This window comes from Ictalurus furcatus, chromosome 7 (genome assembly GCF_023375685.1).
Source record: "Ictalurus furcatus strain D&B chromosome 7, Billie_1.0, whole genome shotgun sequence".
Lineage (NCBI taxonomy): Eukaryota > Metazoa > Chordata > Actinopteri > Siluriformes > Ictaluridae > Ictalurus > Ictalurus furcatus.
In genome coordinates this window covers 14,507,231-14,520,533 of record NC_071261.1, presented here as the reverse complement: position 1 = coordinate 14,520,533, position 13,303 = coordinate 14,507,231, and the positions used below count along the sequence as shown (strand labels likewise).

Here is a 13,303-nt window from a genome sequence, read left to right as displayed (position 1 = left end):
ATTTTGTCTGGCTTGGCTTTGCCTTAGAGAAGCTGTATAAACTCTATTTAAAGCTTTTCCCAAACCTCATCACCTTTCGGTTCCTGTGCAAGGTTCCTCTTTTTATGCTGCAACTAGAGGTTTTGCTTTCATAATTTCATGAAGTGCTTTTAGTGGCTGCTGCTGAAGTTCTTCCATACAGTATCAGCTGCTCTGAAGACTCCTGGTGGTATTATATGGGCAGTTTCTGAATGGTGGAGACAGTAGTAAGTCTAGGATGCTACAGTTTGGCACTCTGATAATGTCCTGGAATCTCTACATGTGAATCGACTGTTATGTACACAGACATTGACCTAATACTATTTTCACATTAGGAGCAGACATGTCTAAATTTGTCTCACATGGATAGATTGATTGAGGCTCATTTGAAACCGGAAAAATACTTTTTTTATGTAGAAATGCTAAACACTTCAAGATGAGAAAACAGACCAGTAGAAACAAATAAGTGCTGTCACAACCAGGGTCGCTTTATACTGCTGTACAGTCGCTTGCTGTAAGCTATGCATATGCTAATCATTACTAAGCATATACAGTATACACACAGTCTTAGACCTGCAACTGATGCATTTATGTTAACTGCTACCATTTTCTAGCCAGTGACCCAATAATAGGGACTTTAAGCAACAGCTGCGAATGGATCGGCAACATCATTCTGACGTTGTATTGTGCATGTGCGACTTTAACTGTTACTTCAAGACGTTCTGCTGTAACCGTCTACTACGGTAGAATAATTGATTTGCCGTAGTCGTTACAACGTGACAGATTAGGCAAGAAAATGTTGTATAATTGCATCAGTATATGATTGTACCATTAGTCTTTTATTTAATCTGTGTTGATGTGTTAAACTTAAGCTAATTTAAATTTTCTGACACGAAATTCATTTAGGCATTCGTCTTCCTTCATGTAATCAAGATTAAAAGCCAAGTACTGTATTGTTTACACGGTAAATCTAGGTTTTTAGACTTATTGGCATCATGCAAGAGTAAAAACTCTTCTTATGACAATAGATTATTATTTAATGCCAATAGATTATTATTTCATGCCAAAAGCAATCGTTCTCTTGCTTTTTTAAATGATTTTTTTTTTGTATTTCAGTAAATGACTGAATGTCGCATTGCGACGTCTTGTTTACGGTTGCTTATTGATTTTTACGTTCTTGGCTATGGCGGTGTAACAGCTTACTTCCAGTCGCCGTAGCCGTTCCATTCGCAGCTGCTGCTTAAAGTCCCTATTAGCTCTTACAGTGCTGCCCTCCATATGTTCACACACGTCTTGGATGGACTGAATCAGTTTGATTTATTGATAAGATGAATATATATACTTTTCCATCTGTAGTCCATCTAGACTGCGTAATTCATTGTGTGTGTGTGTGTGTGTGTGTGTGTGTGTGTGTGTGATGCACAGTTTCCTTCTCCTGAGTGGGACACAGTGACCCCAGAGGCCAAAGATCTGATCAATAAGATGCTGACAATCAACCCTGCCAAACGCATTACTGCTGCAGAGGCCCTCAAACACCCATGGATCTGTGTATGTACTGTCTTTCTCTCTCTGTCACACACACGTACGCAAAAGCCGTCTTTTTATAAACAAGCTGAAATTCAATCTTTAGAACTAATCTGATGGCTTACCCTTTCAGCCCGATTTATTATTTCTCCTAATTCTCTCCTCTTCCCACACCTTGTTCTGATTTATTGTAATGTTGCGTTAGCTGTCCTGTTATACAGCCTTTGTGTCTTTTCATTACCTATAAAGTATACTGGTATTTTCTTTACTGACGTACACATACTTCTGCATTGTACTGTTATCTATTATTACAGCTGCCTACATGCACAATGTATAAACATATCTAGCAATGTACTTTCTATATATAGAAATGTTTTTAACTAATTCCTCTGTTTCTATAGCAACGCTCTACAGTGGCCTCTATGATGCACAGACAGGAGACTGTGGAATGCCTGAAGAAGTTTAACGCCAGGAGAAAGCTAAAGGTCACACACACACACACACACACACATAAATACATACATACATGCACACACACATACATATACACACACAGACGTGCACATATACACACACATACATACATATGCACACATACTTATACACATACACAGAGATATTCAGTCTTAAGTTGTTAAGTTTGTTGTGTTAAGTGCATTTTTGGTGCAGCTGTACGAAATACTAGGAAATAAATTAATCATCAAAAATAGTTGGACTCTCACCTTCTAGGACTTAATCATTGCCTCCTTGACTAATGTTTCACACAGTCATGACCTAAACCAGTTTAAAGTCTCTCACACTCCTCAGCTCTCTGTTCACTCTTACAGGGAGCAATCCTGACCACGATGCTTGCCACAAAGACCTTCTCAAGTAAGACTTGACCCCGTTTTTAAATGCTTTTTGAGTTTGTCAGATATTGCTGTTCTTCTGTCAGTAGAGTAGATGCAACAGGTTCCTCCAGTATGATTTAGAGACAAGATATCCGTAAGAAGTCTGTTAAAAGTTTCTCTGTGAAACCATCATGTTAAAATAACAAATATGTCAGTGCTCACATGTGTCTCCCTTAAACTACATAGAAAAAGGTTAACTCTAGCACTTGAATGGTTTAAGGTTTTTTTGTTGTTGTTTTTCAAACAGTTGTTTCTTAAAAGGTTTAATAAAATCCCCTTTAGAAAGTTAGAACTATCAACCAATGAAAGAACCCTTGAGCAACCCTTTTTTTAAGAGTGTATCATTACCTTGTCTAACCATTGTGGGAAGAATCATTACTGTTAGCTTGGCACATACTTAATGTTGTAAACAGCTGTGCAAGCAGAAGTTAGCATTATTGTAGTAGCAGTGATCTGGTAAACTAAACATAGTCATGTGAAAAAATAAGTACACCCCATGGAAATTGTTGGCTTTTTTGACATTCTTTGTTAAAAAAAAAAAAATTCATGTGTTTGACACATGAAAAAATGTCATGGATACCTTTGAGTCTGGCAATGGATTTAAAAAGATCTCCAAATTATTTGAAATACATCATTCCACTGTAAGGAAAATCATCTACAATTGGTGCAGATTTTAAACGGCTGCCAATTTGTCCAGGACTGGCCGTCCCAGCAAATTCAGCCCAGGACCAGACTGTCTGATGCAAAACTTGACTTCACATAACTATACAGCAGCTTGTTACATACAGTACTATATCCGCCATGTTGGCATTGTTATGTGACCTACAACTTAAAAAGAGCTGACGCACTGCATTCCGCACCAATCCTGTTGCCTTATTGGATAGCGCCGTGTCCGTTGCTTCCATACTGCAGAATCTCGGCAGAAGCAGTAGGTCAAGCAGGGTATTTATCACTTACTGTTTTATGAATACTGAGAATCCGGACATACTACTCCTTTGGCGTACTGCTTTTCACCTACAGTAGGGTTGTAGGGACGTTCGGATGCAGCCCATGTCCCTGTCTTTTTAAACTGCTGCATCACATGGCAGCGTAACACACTCAGAGGAATATGCTAAGTCCTCTTCCCGTATACACGAGATCACTGACATCTATGATTGGCTGGTGTTCTGTAGCTTTGATTGAACAAGGGAGAGTATACCATCACTCCCAAACAGATAGCACGACCGGTTGATTCCCGGCCATGGGAGGCTGTGGCATCATCTGGATTAAAACTATTTGATAGGGCAAATATTTTTTTATTAGTTTTTAAAACTAATAAAACCATTACGCTAAAGCCATTTTTGGAAAATAGAATATGCTAATCTTTGTCCATTATGATGCTTAGCAACCAAAGCTTGCTCTTAAAAGACTGAGTTGTCTGGAGGAATAATTCTTTACAGCGAATATTATTAACAATGATTTATTTATTTAGTTAACCCTGGATTTTATCTTCTTTTTTTGTCGCTGTTTTATAAAAGCCACTTCATGTCAGACCTAGGAATGATCTTGGCTGTGATCAAATCAGTGTAACGCATGCCCTCAAGTAACTTATCAATTTAATAATTTGCTGTGCTGTTAGTGTGCTAATGCAGATGTATTTCTGACACCTCTGGCATTGCTCTCTGTAGCCTTTTACAAAACAAACTTTTACTTGTCTCTAAATCATCTATATTTCTATATGATTTTATTTTATCTTTGTGTGCACATGCATGCGCATGTGTGCGTGCACTGCTTTGTGTGTCCCTGCTGAAAAAAACAAACCATTGCAGAAGTTCTAATGGTTTCCACTACAAATACAATTACAAACCATCAGTTGTTTACCATTAAAACCCATTACCAAATGGTTTCCATTTCGTAGTACAAAGTATTAAGGATGGAGGTCCATAATGGTATCCACTAGACATAACGTACCACCATTAGAAGGCAGCAGATTAGCAGTAGAGACCCACAGGGGCCATTACATTACTTTTCCATTAAAACCAATACAATTTTCATTATAACCATTAAAACCATTACAAATTCTATGAGGGGTTTCTATTATATTTGTAGGTTTTTTTCGTGTGTGTGTGTGTGTGTGTGTGTGTGGGCACAACATGAAACTCAGATTTCCACAGATAATTACACAGTAGTTTGAATAACTATATTTGCATTAAATGAATTACATTGTCAATCAAAAGCTATTTCTCCCTTTATATAAGTGCTTTTGTCTCACTGTCACCACCTCCACGCTTCAGAGAGTGAGAGATCACTCCTAGTTGGCCACCTGCTACAGGGGTGTGTGTGTGTGTGTGTGTGTGTGTTGGGGTCACTGAGATGAGAGGGTTGGGAATGTTAAAAATCTCTTACTTTTGTACTTATATGACTCTTTTTTTTTCTCTCTCTTATTCAGAAGGGAATCCATATAAGAAGCCTGATAGTGTTAAGGTAGGTTGAGTGCTTTTTCTGCTAGTCATAAAAAATTGTATAAAGATGTAAACTAATGGATGGTGTTGAACCTCAAGTCTTCAGTTTATTCCTAGCTTGGTTACAAAAAGCTACTTTCCTTTCTTTTCTTGCATTTCATTGCACCACATTGCATCTGTCACACTGACAGACATGCAACTGATCTCTGTTCATGTAACCCCCTCAACCCTACACTTCCTCTCTTTCATCCCCTAACATTTGTCCTTCTTTGTAAGTAAGTAAAGCTTTATTTATATAGCACGTTTTAAAACAAATGTTTACAAAGTGCTTTACAGAAGACATACAGTAGACAGAGGAAAATAGAATCAGTAGTAAGAAATAAAGTAAAAGAAATGAACGGCTACCCAAATAAAATGGAATAAATAAAAGAATACAAATAAAATAAAGTATGGAAAATTAACTGGTTTGAGGAAACGCACGTAGGTTGTCAGGGAGAGAATTTTGGGTACAACCAGCAGCAGTTGGATGACCTAAGTCAGTGGTTCTCAACACGGGGGGCGCACGCCCCAGAGCAGGATTGGAAGGGGGGTGCAAATTGTTTAAGAAAAAAAAAACACAGACAGGGCAGCTTTTGTGCACTCGGTATATTTTATTGCTTTTCACATAGAATGTGCATAAATGGAAAAACCCCACGTTCCCTCTCCCTCTGTATTTTCTTTTTGTTGGGGAGAGGCGGAGCTTAGCCTTTTATCTAGCTGTTAGTGCATACCAGTGTTGCCAACTTAGCGACTTTTCAGACCCCTTTAGCGACTCTTGGACAAACCTTAGCGATTTTCCAAATGTCACCAGTACTGTCCTGAAAGCGAGGTCTTGCTTTCCCGCTGCACTCACACCTCTCTCTGCGTCGTCTCTGTTCAGTGAGAAGCTGAGAGCCGGAGATTTAACAATGTCATGGACAACGAGACGCGCCCTTCATCCCAATTTACATCATTCTTATGTGAATGTTTTTAGAACACAAGACGATTGTAATGCAACATGTTTTACATGTAAAATAGTCCACATTATTACAGCCTAGTTCTCTTGTTCAAAGTAGTTATAGTAATCAGAAACATTTTATATCATTCATGTTCCATACCTGTCCGTTATATAGTTTTATAAAAGTCATAAAAGTTTTTTTTATTATAAAAGTTATAGATAGATTTTATATAGAATAGATAATCATTATACCTGGTCTCCTCCAATATGGGGGTGGGGTCACATGATAGGGGAGGCTTGAGGGGGCTTTAGTTACAAAAGGTTGAGAACTTCTGACCTAGGTGATCTAGCAGGGAGTATATTTAGTGATCAGATTGCAAAGGTAATATGAGCTCTATACCAGTCTACTATTTGAACTTCATTCATGGTGAGAACTTGCCTTCTAACTCCATGTGCAGTGTCATGATGAGTAGCAGAAGGTTGTACATCTGCTGTGTGAAAAATCAAGGCCTGTGCCATTCAGTGAGAGTAATTTATGATAGTGTGGAGGATCTTGTTCTTCTTCTAGATTTATGTTTTGATTGGATAATGAAAGCATTTTAGACCGGGTATTCCAGTGTGATGGAAGACTGATTTCTTCATTTTCATGTAGAATATGACGGATGGGAAATTTGTCGTTTATTTTTGTGTACTTGTAAAGAGGAAAAAGATCTGATGACTGTGTATACAAAAATCATTTCCTGATTACCGAATGAGCATGTTTTGTTTTTGTTTCTCAACTTTGTAATGCAGAAAAGGAAGTCTAATTTTGCAGTTTGCAGTTTGCAGTGGTGAGAATTTTGAGGTGAACGTGTAAGGCCCTGTACTTCCTATAGCTCTTATATAGCTTTTAAAAATAATTTGTAGTATAATTTCCTCCAATAGAAAAGTTTATACAGAAGTAGATTAATATAAGAAATTTCTCTTGAGCTTCATTGCTGTAGAAGGTGGTTGTATTTGAAATTCCTGTAGAAATAAGTCTATTTAGAACAATAAAACAAGTGTGCAATGGGTCTCTTTAGACATATCTGTACCTCACTGAGGTAATAATTTTTTTTTCTTCTAATTTTATCTTTCTGTTGATCTGTTTAACTAAGGTGGTGGTCATTCTGAAATAGAGACCAGGCCCTTGCCCAGAACATGTGGCTTATCAGGGCTGAATATAAATTTGCTTTAATTTCACTTCCTGATATGACATTTATGTCTCAAAGGGTTTCATTTGTTCTTTTAATAGAAAGTGAAATTACCTGGGCTGAGACTGAAGGGAAGGATTCTGATATCATTTTGATATGGGATACTTTTTTTATTCTTTAAGATGGTATATTTTTATGTTCAGTTCCAGTCTCTGTAAGATGTAACAATGTAGGCAGGTTATTTGCTTCCTTCAGGAAACTACTGAACAGATTACAAGAACATCTCTGGTGTGAATTTCTTTTTTTTTTTTTCTCACCTTTTCACCACCTTCAAAGGCACACTCTTATAGTCAGACATTTTATTTCGACAATAACCTCGTGTGTGACAAAAACCTGTGGTGTAGTTGCCAAGCTATCTTTCTGTACTTCAGCTGGCTGTAACTTATGACCAATTGTTACTGTCCTTTTGGCGACTCATTCATTTACATCACACTATTAAAGGCATAATTCGCTGGAACAGTTTACAGGTTCTAAGCAGCTACTTGTACATACTGCTTATTGATCAATAGCTCCACACATTTCACATATGCAGAATGGGTCTCACCATTTCCTGTTTCCTCATTGGACAGCTTTGCGTGTCTTGTTTCTATCCATTCCCCCTTTCAGATCAACAACAAAGGCAACGTAGTCACCAGCCCTAAAGAGGCAGTCCCCTCTCCTGCTCTGGTACTCTCTCTGTGTGTCTCAGATCTCATTATGCCTCATGTTTTCTGCCTTTGTTTGAGCATTTCATCCTTTTCTTGTGTAATAATCCGTGATGGTCAGAGTAGTACTAATTATTAAAACAGGAAGGCACAATTAAAATATGAATTATGTTTGTGTTGGCTTTTTTTAGTGTAATTCACTGTTTTTGGTGTTTAAACGGTATCATTAATAGAGAGCTCACGATTTAAGATGAATTTTGAGGCTCGAATATAAGCACGCCTGGAGGTGGCTTAATGGTTAGCATGTTTGCTTCGCACCTCCGGGGTTGGGGGTGTGAATCCCACCTCCGCCCTGTCTGCGCAGAGTTTGCATGTTCTCGGTGGTTTCCTCCCCCAAATTGTCCGTAGTGTATAAATGCGTGTGTGCGATTGTGCACTATAACGGGTAGGCACCCTGCCTTGTGCCCAGAGTTCCCTGAGATAGTCTGCAGTCGTGTCCCCCGCCCCCCGGGACCCTGTGTAGGATGGGTGGTATGGAAAATGGATTGATGGATATAAGATTTAAGCACGATCATAATGGTGTTCCGTGCCACCCTCATGCTCTCTGTTAATGATGTTGTTTGAACTTCATAAATTTTGTGCCATTGTTTACTCACAAATTATTACACTTGAAGGTGGAACTGCTTTATGTGTGGATTAAATTAAAGTGGGTCATAAGTGCAAAACACTTTAACAAACCTTAAAACACAACAGCAAATCAGAAAACGCAAAAACAAAAACATGTCAACATTAACTGAAACACAAAGGCTAGGTCCTTATTGAACATTACATGCTCATTGCTGATTGTACATGATATATAACTATAACAGGGGAAAAGAATTGTACTTTTTCAGTATGTTATCTAGTTAACCTGTGAAAATGATTTTAATGTAAAGCTACTTATGTTATTATTATGGAGTAATTGTTTCTTCTGGAAAAAATTCTACAGCGTATTTAAAGTATCATTATATGAACACCCTTTTTAAAAATAAGCATGAATAGAAACATCAGTAGATACGTTTAGGCTCATATTTCCTCTTATTATAAACATCCTTGATCTCCGCTTTCCGCTGTTTCTCAGTAGCCAATCAGCAACGAGCATGTGACATTCAATAAAGACCTCCCCTTTCAATTTTGACTTAATGTTGATGTTTATGACTTTGCTGTGGCGTTTTCACATTTGTTGTGGTGTTTTTAGTTTTGCTGTTGTTATTGTTGCTGTTGTGGTGTTGTCATGTTTTCTGATTTGCTGGTGGGGTTTTTTGTTTTGTTTTATGGGCTATATTGTGCACTCATGGGCTACCAGCTCTAGCACTAGTAAAAATTGAGCAACAATATGTTAATGCAGTTCATCATTTATTTTCATTAATTTCAGCTATTTTTAGTCATCAATTTGCAAGTTTTACCCCACACACTTATTTTTGATGAAGCAAACCTTCCACTGTACAATACTTACAGTACAGCGTCTTTGGACAGTTGTTCATGTTCACATTTATTTAGTGAGGCTCATTAAGTTAAAAAAATAAAAAATTCTGTCACTTTGACATTTTTCTCCTTTCTACAATGCTTTTTGCACTCCAGCTAGCACTTCTGGAAATGCACTCACTAAATGCCACAGTCTTTCTCAGTGCTATGTCGTGTTACTTAATTCTAGTAAATAGGAAGTATGTCTGAGTTTTTGTTACAGATAAACAGAAGTGCACAGCAACATTTCACACTGTTAGTGTATTCTAGTTGCATGTAATTTTTTAGCAAGCAGGATATATACAGCTTGTGATTATACTGTTTCCTCTAACTTCATAACTAACATTTATACATGCTGTTCTAAGGTTTAGATGTCACTTTGAGATGTTTAAATAATATTCAGGTCCTGATCTGTAGTTCCTTTGCTAAGATTATTAGCCCACCTTAAAGAGTGTTCTTGACTGCTATACAATGTAATAATAATAATAATAATTCCTTAGATTTATGTATATAGCACTTTTTTAGGCACTTAAAGCACTTTACATTGTAAATGATATATAATCGTAACAGGGGAAAAGAATTGCATTTTTTCAATTCAATTGCAGCGTTAAAGCCACGCAAACATTATACAATTTTAGAAATTGTATTTGATGACAGCTGGCACTGCATGTTTGAATTGTTGTACTGGATGACATACTGTAAATCTACTGTAATTTTATGCTCACACTGTATGGTTCGACTACAATTTCTGACAAGTCAATTTACTAAGCTCAGTCAAATGTCATTTGAGCAGTTAACTGGACATTGTGACTCCTTCACACTGCATGTCAAACAGCTTGTGATCATTGAAATCAGGTTTTAAAAATGACCTTTAAATCGTACAGTGTCCATCTGGCTTCATTTTAGCGTACTCTAGTCATGACCTCTACCTGCTTTCTTATCATTCTTCTGCTGTAGTCTTCTTTTTCCTAAAGACCATCAAGCATACTTGAATTTATTTTTGATATGGCTAAAAATGTCCACTTTGGTAACATTTTGTCTAAACTGGCTATTAAATAGCTGATAATGTATTTTGGATGATGCTTTAATGGGTTTTAATTGTAATGAACCTTTTTAATTAAATTAAATATGTTTAAAGATAGTATGAAAAGACGTCCAAAGTTCAATGCAGAACAAAGCAATGCTTGGTGAGCTTTACACGTTCACATTCTGTGTGTGAGAATGTAATTTCTCACTGTCTCTCTGATCCTCTTGACTCTCTTCCTTTTCTCTCTGCACCTCTTGATCAGGAGCCTCAAACTACTGTTATCCACAATCCGACTGACGGAAGCAAGGTATTATGTATATAAACGGGTTTGCTAGGATCAAGCTTGCTCCATTGTGAATTTTACCTAAAGGGTTCACTGGTTTAACGACTTTAATGGCTGGCAAGGCGTGTTTCTGTCCTAAATCCATTAGCATCGCCTCATTAGAAGCTGCTGAGCAGAACAGCAGATTCTTCAGAATAGGATTAGATGTCATCTTGCAGAATACTATACATCATTACCCTCTAATGTATAGTGAATGCTGTGCATGCCTGTGTGTTGCTGTCGTGTTTTTATTTATTTATTACGTCTTATGTGGTAGAGGTAATGCTGGAACTTTTCAGCACATTTCCTGCATGTCCGTATGCTTTTTGTACATTTTGTGCATGGGGTGTGTATTTTGTGGCATGCCTCACAGGGAAAGCCTTTTCCAGAAAGTGCAGAAGCTGTTTATAGGGATTGTTAATATGTTTGGGGGGAAAATGCCGATATTAAAACATGTCTCTCCAAGTTTCTTCATGATAAACAGATAAACAGCATCAAGGGCACTGAAGTCTGTTCAAACATGATATTTTGAAATGGTCCTTACTATGCCTCTGAACCATCATGTTAATTTACGTTATACGTGTCCATGTTGAGTTCATTATAATGTTCCTTTTCAGGAATCCTCCGAGAGTGCCAACACCACCATCGAAGATGAGGATGTGAAAGGTATGGTAAATTACACACATTTCAGACTTTTAGTTAGCGGTGTGGACGTTTTCATTCTGTTCGCTCATGCTTCGGATCACTCCATTTAATAACCATCGCTGACAACCATCTTCCCATTCAGCAGCTTTAGTGGTTTATTTATTCATCAGGTCACCACTGACTTATTTTTGCCTGGGATCATAGCTGACCCTGTTTAGCCAGCTTTTATGCAAAAACTAGTTAGACCGACTGATTGATTAAGTGAAGGTTCCAATTTGAGGAGTGTTACTATTTAAAGTTGTAGTAATTTTAGTGCTCAAGCCGATTTCAGTGTGTAAACTGGTGCTTAAACTGTCTACAAAGCCAGTTGGTTTGGTGGCACAGCTTTCAGTTCATTGTACTGTATGTATGCTTTATTTGAACCTACAGTATGAGTCATGATTAAGTGCAGTGTAAATATAAAAGTTTTACCGATTTGAATTATTCATGCCACTCTAAAACAAAAAAAAGTTATCCATGTATCTGTATTGTATAATGACACCACCATGCATGAATAGCAGACATACCGAAAGCATACCACTGTTCCTCTTTATTGTGAAGGGGCCTATTAAAGAGACGCAAGGCTTATCGTTGCTTATTAACAAGGAAGTGCTCCCTGTTCAGTCCTTATCTCACTCCCTGTCTGATACTTTCTTTTTTCCTTTCGCTGCTCCTGCAGTCATTATGAGACGATGAATTGAAATTAGCCCCAAGCAGCAATTTTCTGTGTTTGTGTGTAGGAGTGAATGGTGGTCATAGGGTGTTAATCTCTGTCAGCTCATTAGTGAATTTTCTGTGCAATGTGCTGTCCAACAAAGCAATTACTGCCTGCTGCTGGTTAAAGCCTGATCCTTTCACAGGAGAGTGGTGGGTTGTCTGTTTTGTTTGGAGAGTTGCTTAAATAGTAATGCACTTAATATAGTATATATAGAATAGTAAATAGTAGAGGTTGAGCGATTTTACCGATAACTAAGTTGGGCAGTACCTGCCGATTAACCGATTAATCAACTGATAGTTTTTTTAAAAATTGATGCTGAATGAAAACGCAACACTCAAAGTAAAATATTGCTGAAGTTTATTAGAAAAATAAACAGTACTAACTGTACCATGAAGATTGGGAGATTGGGAGAAAATGGGGTAATAAGACTATATGATAAGAGTTTGAACTTGGTGCAGTTTCACCACAGAGTTTTCTCTGGTCATTGCATCCTCTAGTCATGATTGCAGATGTCCAACAGAGTCCCAGTCCAACGCCATGCCAATACACGTGTACGTAAACGGTTAACCCAAGTGAAGTCCCCAAATTAGTGTGCATTCAATACGTTTACATTTCATTTACAATGCAAAAACGAACCATAATCCTTGACACATGAAAACCTGTGTTAAAACTATACATTTCCCTTTGTAATCCAAAAGCACTGGAAACGTTCTAAAAGATTTGGGAAGTCAGTTTAGATGCCAAAATGTTGGAAAAATCCCTTTAGCTACATACAGATTCTAAACGATAAAAGCTGTGACTGAAATGGTTGTTGTAGGAAGCAAAGTATGCAAAACTTACCATATTCTTTTTTTGCATTTTTCCACTGTGCCTTCTAAGTTTCGATGTTTTCAGCAAGTTCCTTGGAAGTAAACTATATTAATGACTATATAATGATTCATTCCATTCATTCAAATGCTTGTCTTTTCTTTTTCTTTCTCCTTACACTTTTACTGTTGTTTTATCCCTTCACTTTTATTCCATGGACAATTCTATGCAAATATATCCACTCACCTATACACCTTTCTACCACAAACCCATACGTCACCTTCTCATTCCTTATTTGTCTGACAAGTGCACCACCTGCTGGATGCTACTAGAATCTACAAGCTCAGGCGCTCTTACTCCTGTTCCCTATCTTCCTGCTCTTCCTCATCTTCCTCTGTCTGGTGCCTCCCTAGCACATGGCCAGGAGCAGAGGAGTGCTGTAGCTGCACACTCAAACTGCTCCTGGTTGGTTATTTGTTAGTCTCCCTTTCCGCCTTTCTGGCGTTTCTCAACATGA

The 13,303-nt window shown here is 37.7% G+C and overlaps 1 protein-coding gene across 15 annotated transcripts in view; it reads left to right on the top strand.

The window, feature by feature from the left end:
- Positions 1–13,303, top strand: part of camk2d1 (calcium/calmodulin-dependent protein kinase (CaM kinase) II delta 1) — a 90,073-nt gene that overhangs the window by 70,450 nt on the left and 6,320 nt on the right. For 6 of the 15 annotated variants that reach the window (XM_053628799.1, XM_053628788.1, XM_053628787.1 and 3 more), the window contains 7 exons: positions 1,444–1,566; positions 1,944–2,027; positions 2,370–2,412; positions 4,861–4,895; positions 7,688–7,747; positions 10,518–10,565; positions 11,195–11,243. In XM_053628799.1, the coding sequence (XP_053484774.1) occupies positions 1,444–1,566; positions 1,944–2,027; positions 2,370–2,412; positions 4,861–4,895; positions 7,688–7,747; positions 10,518–10,565; positions 11,195–11,243 (442 nt within the window). The remainder of the gene's footprint in view (positions 1–1,443; positions 1,567–1,943; positions 2,028–2,369; positions 2,413–4,860; positions 4,896–7,687; positions 7,748–10,517; positions 10,566–11,194; positions 11,244–13,303) is intronic. The other 9 variants (XM_053628801.1, XM_053628793.1, XM_053628792.1 and 6 more) reach the window with 3 other exon arrangements.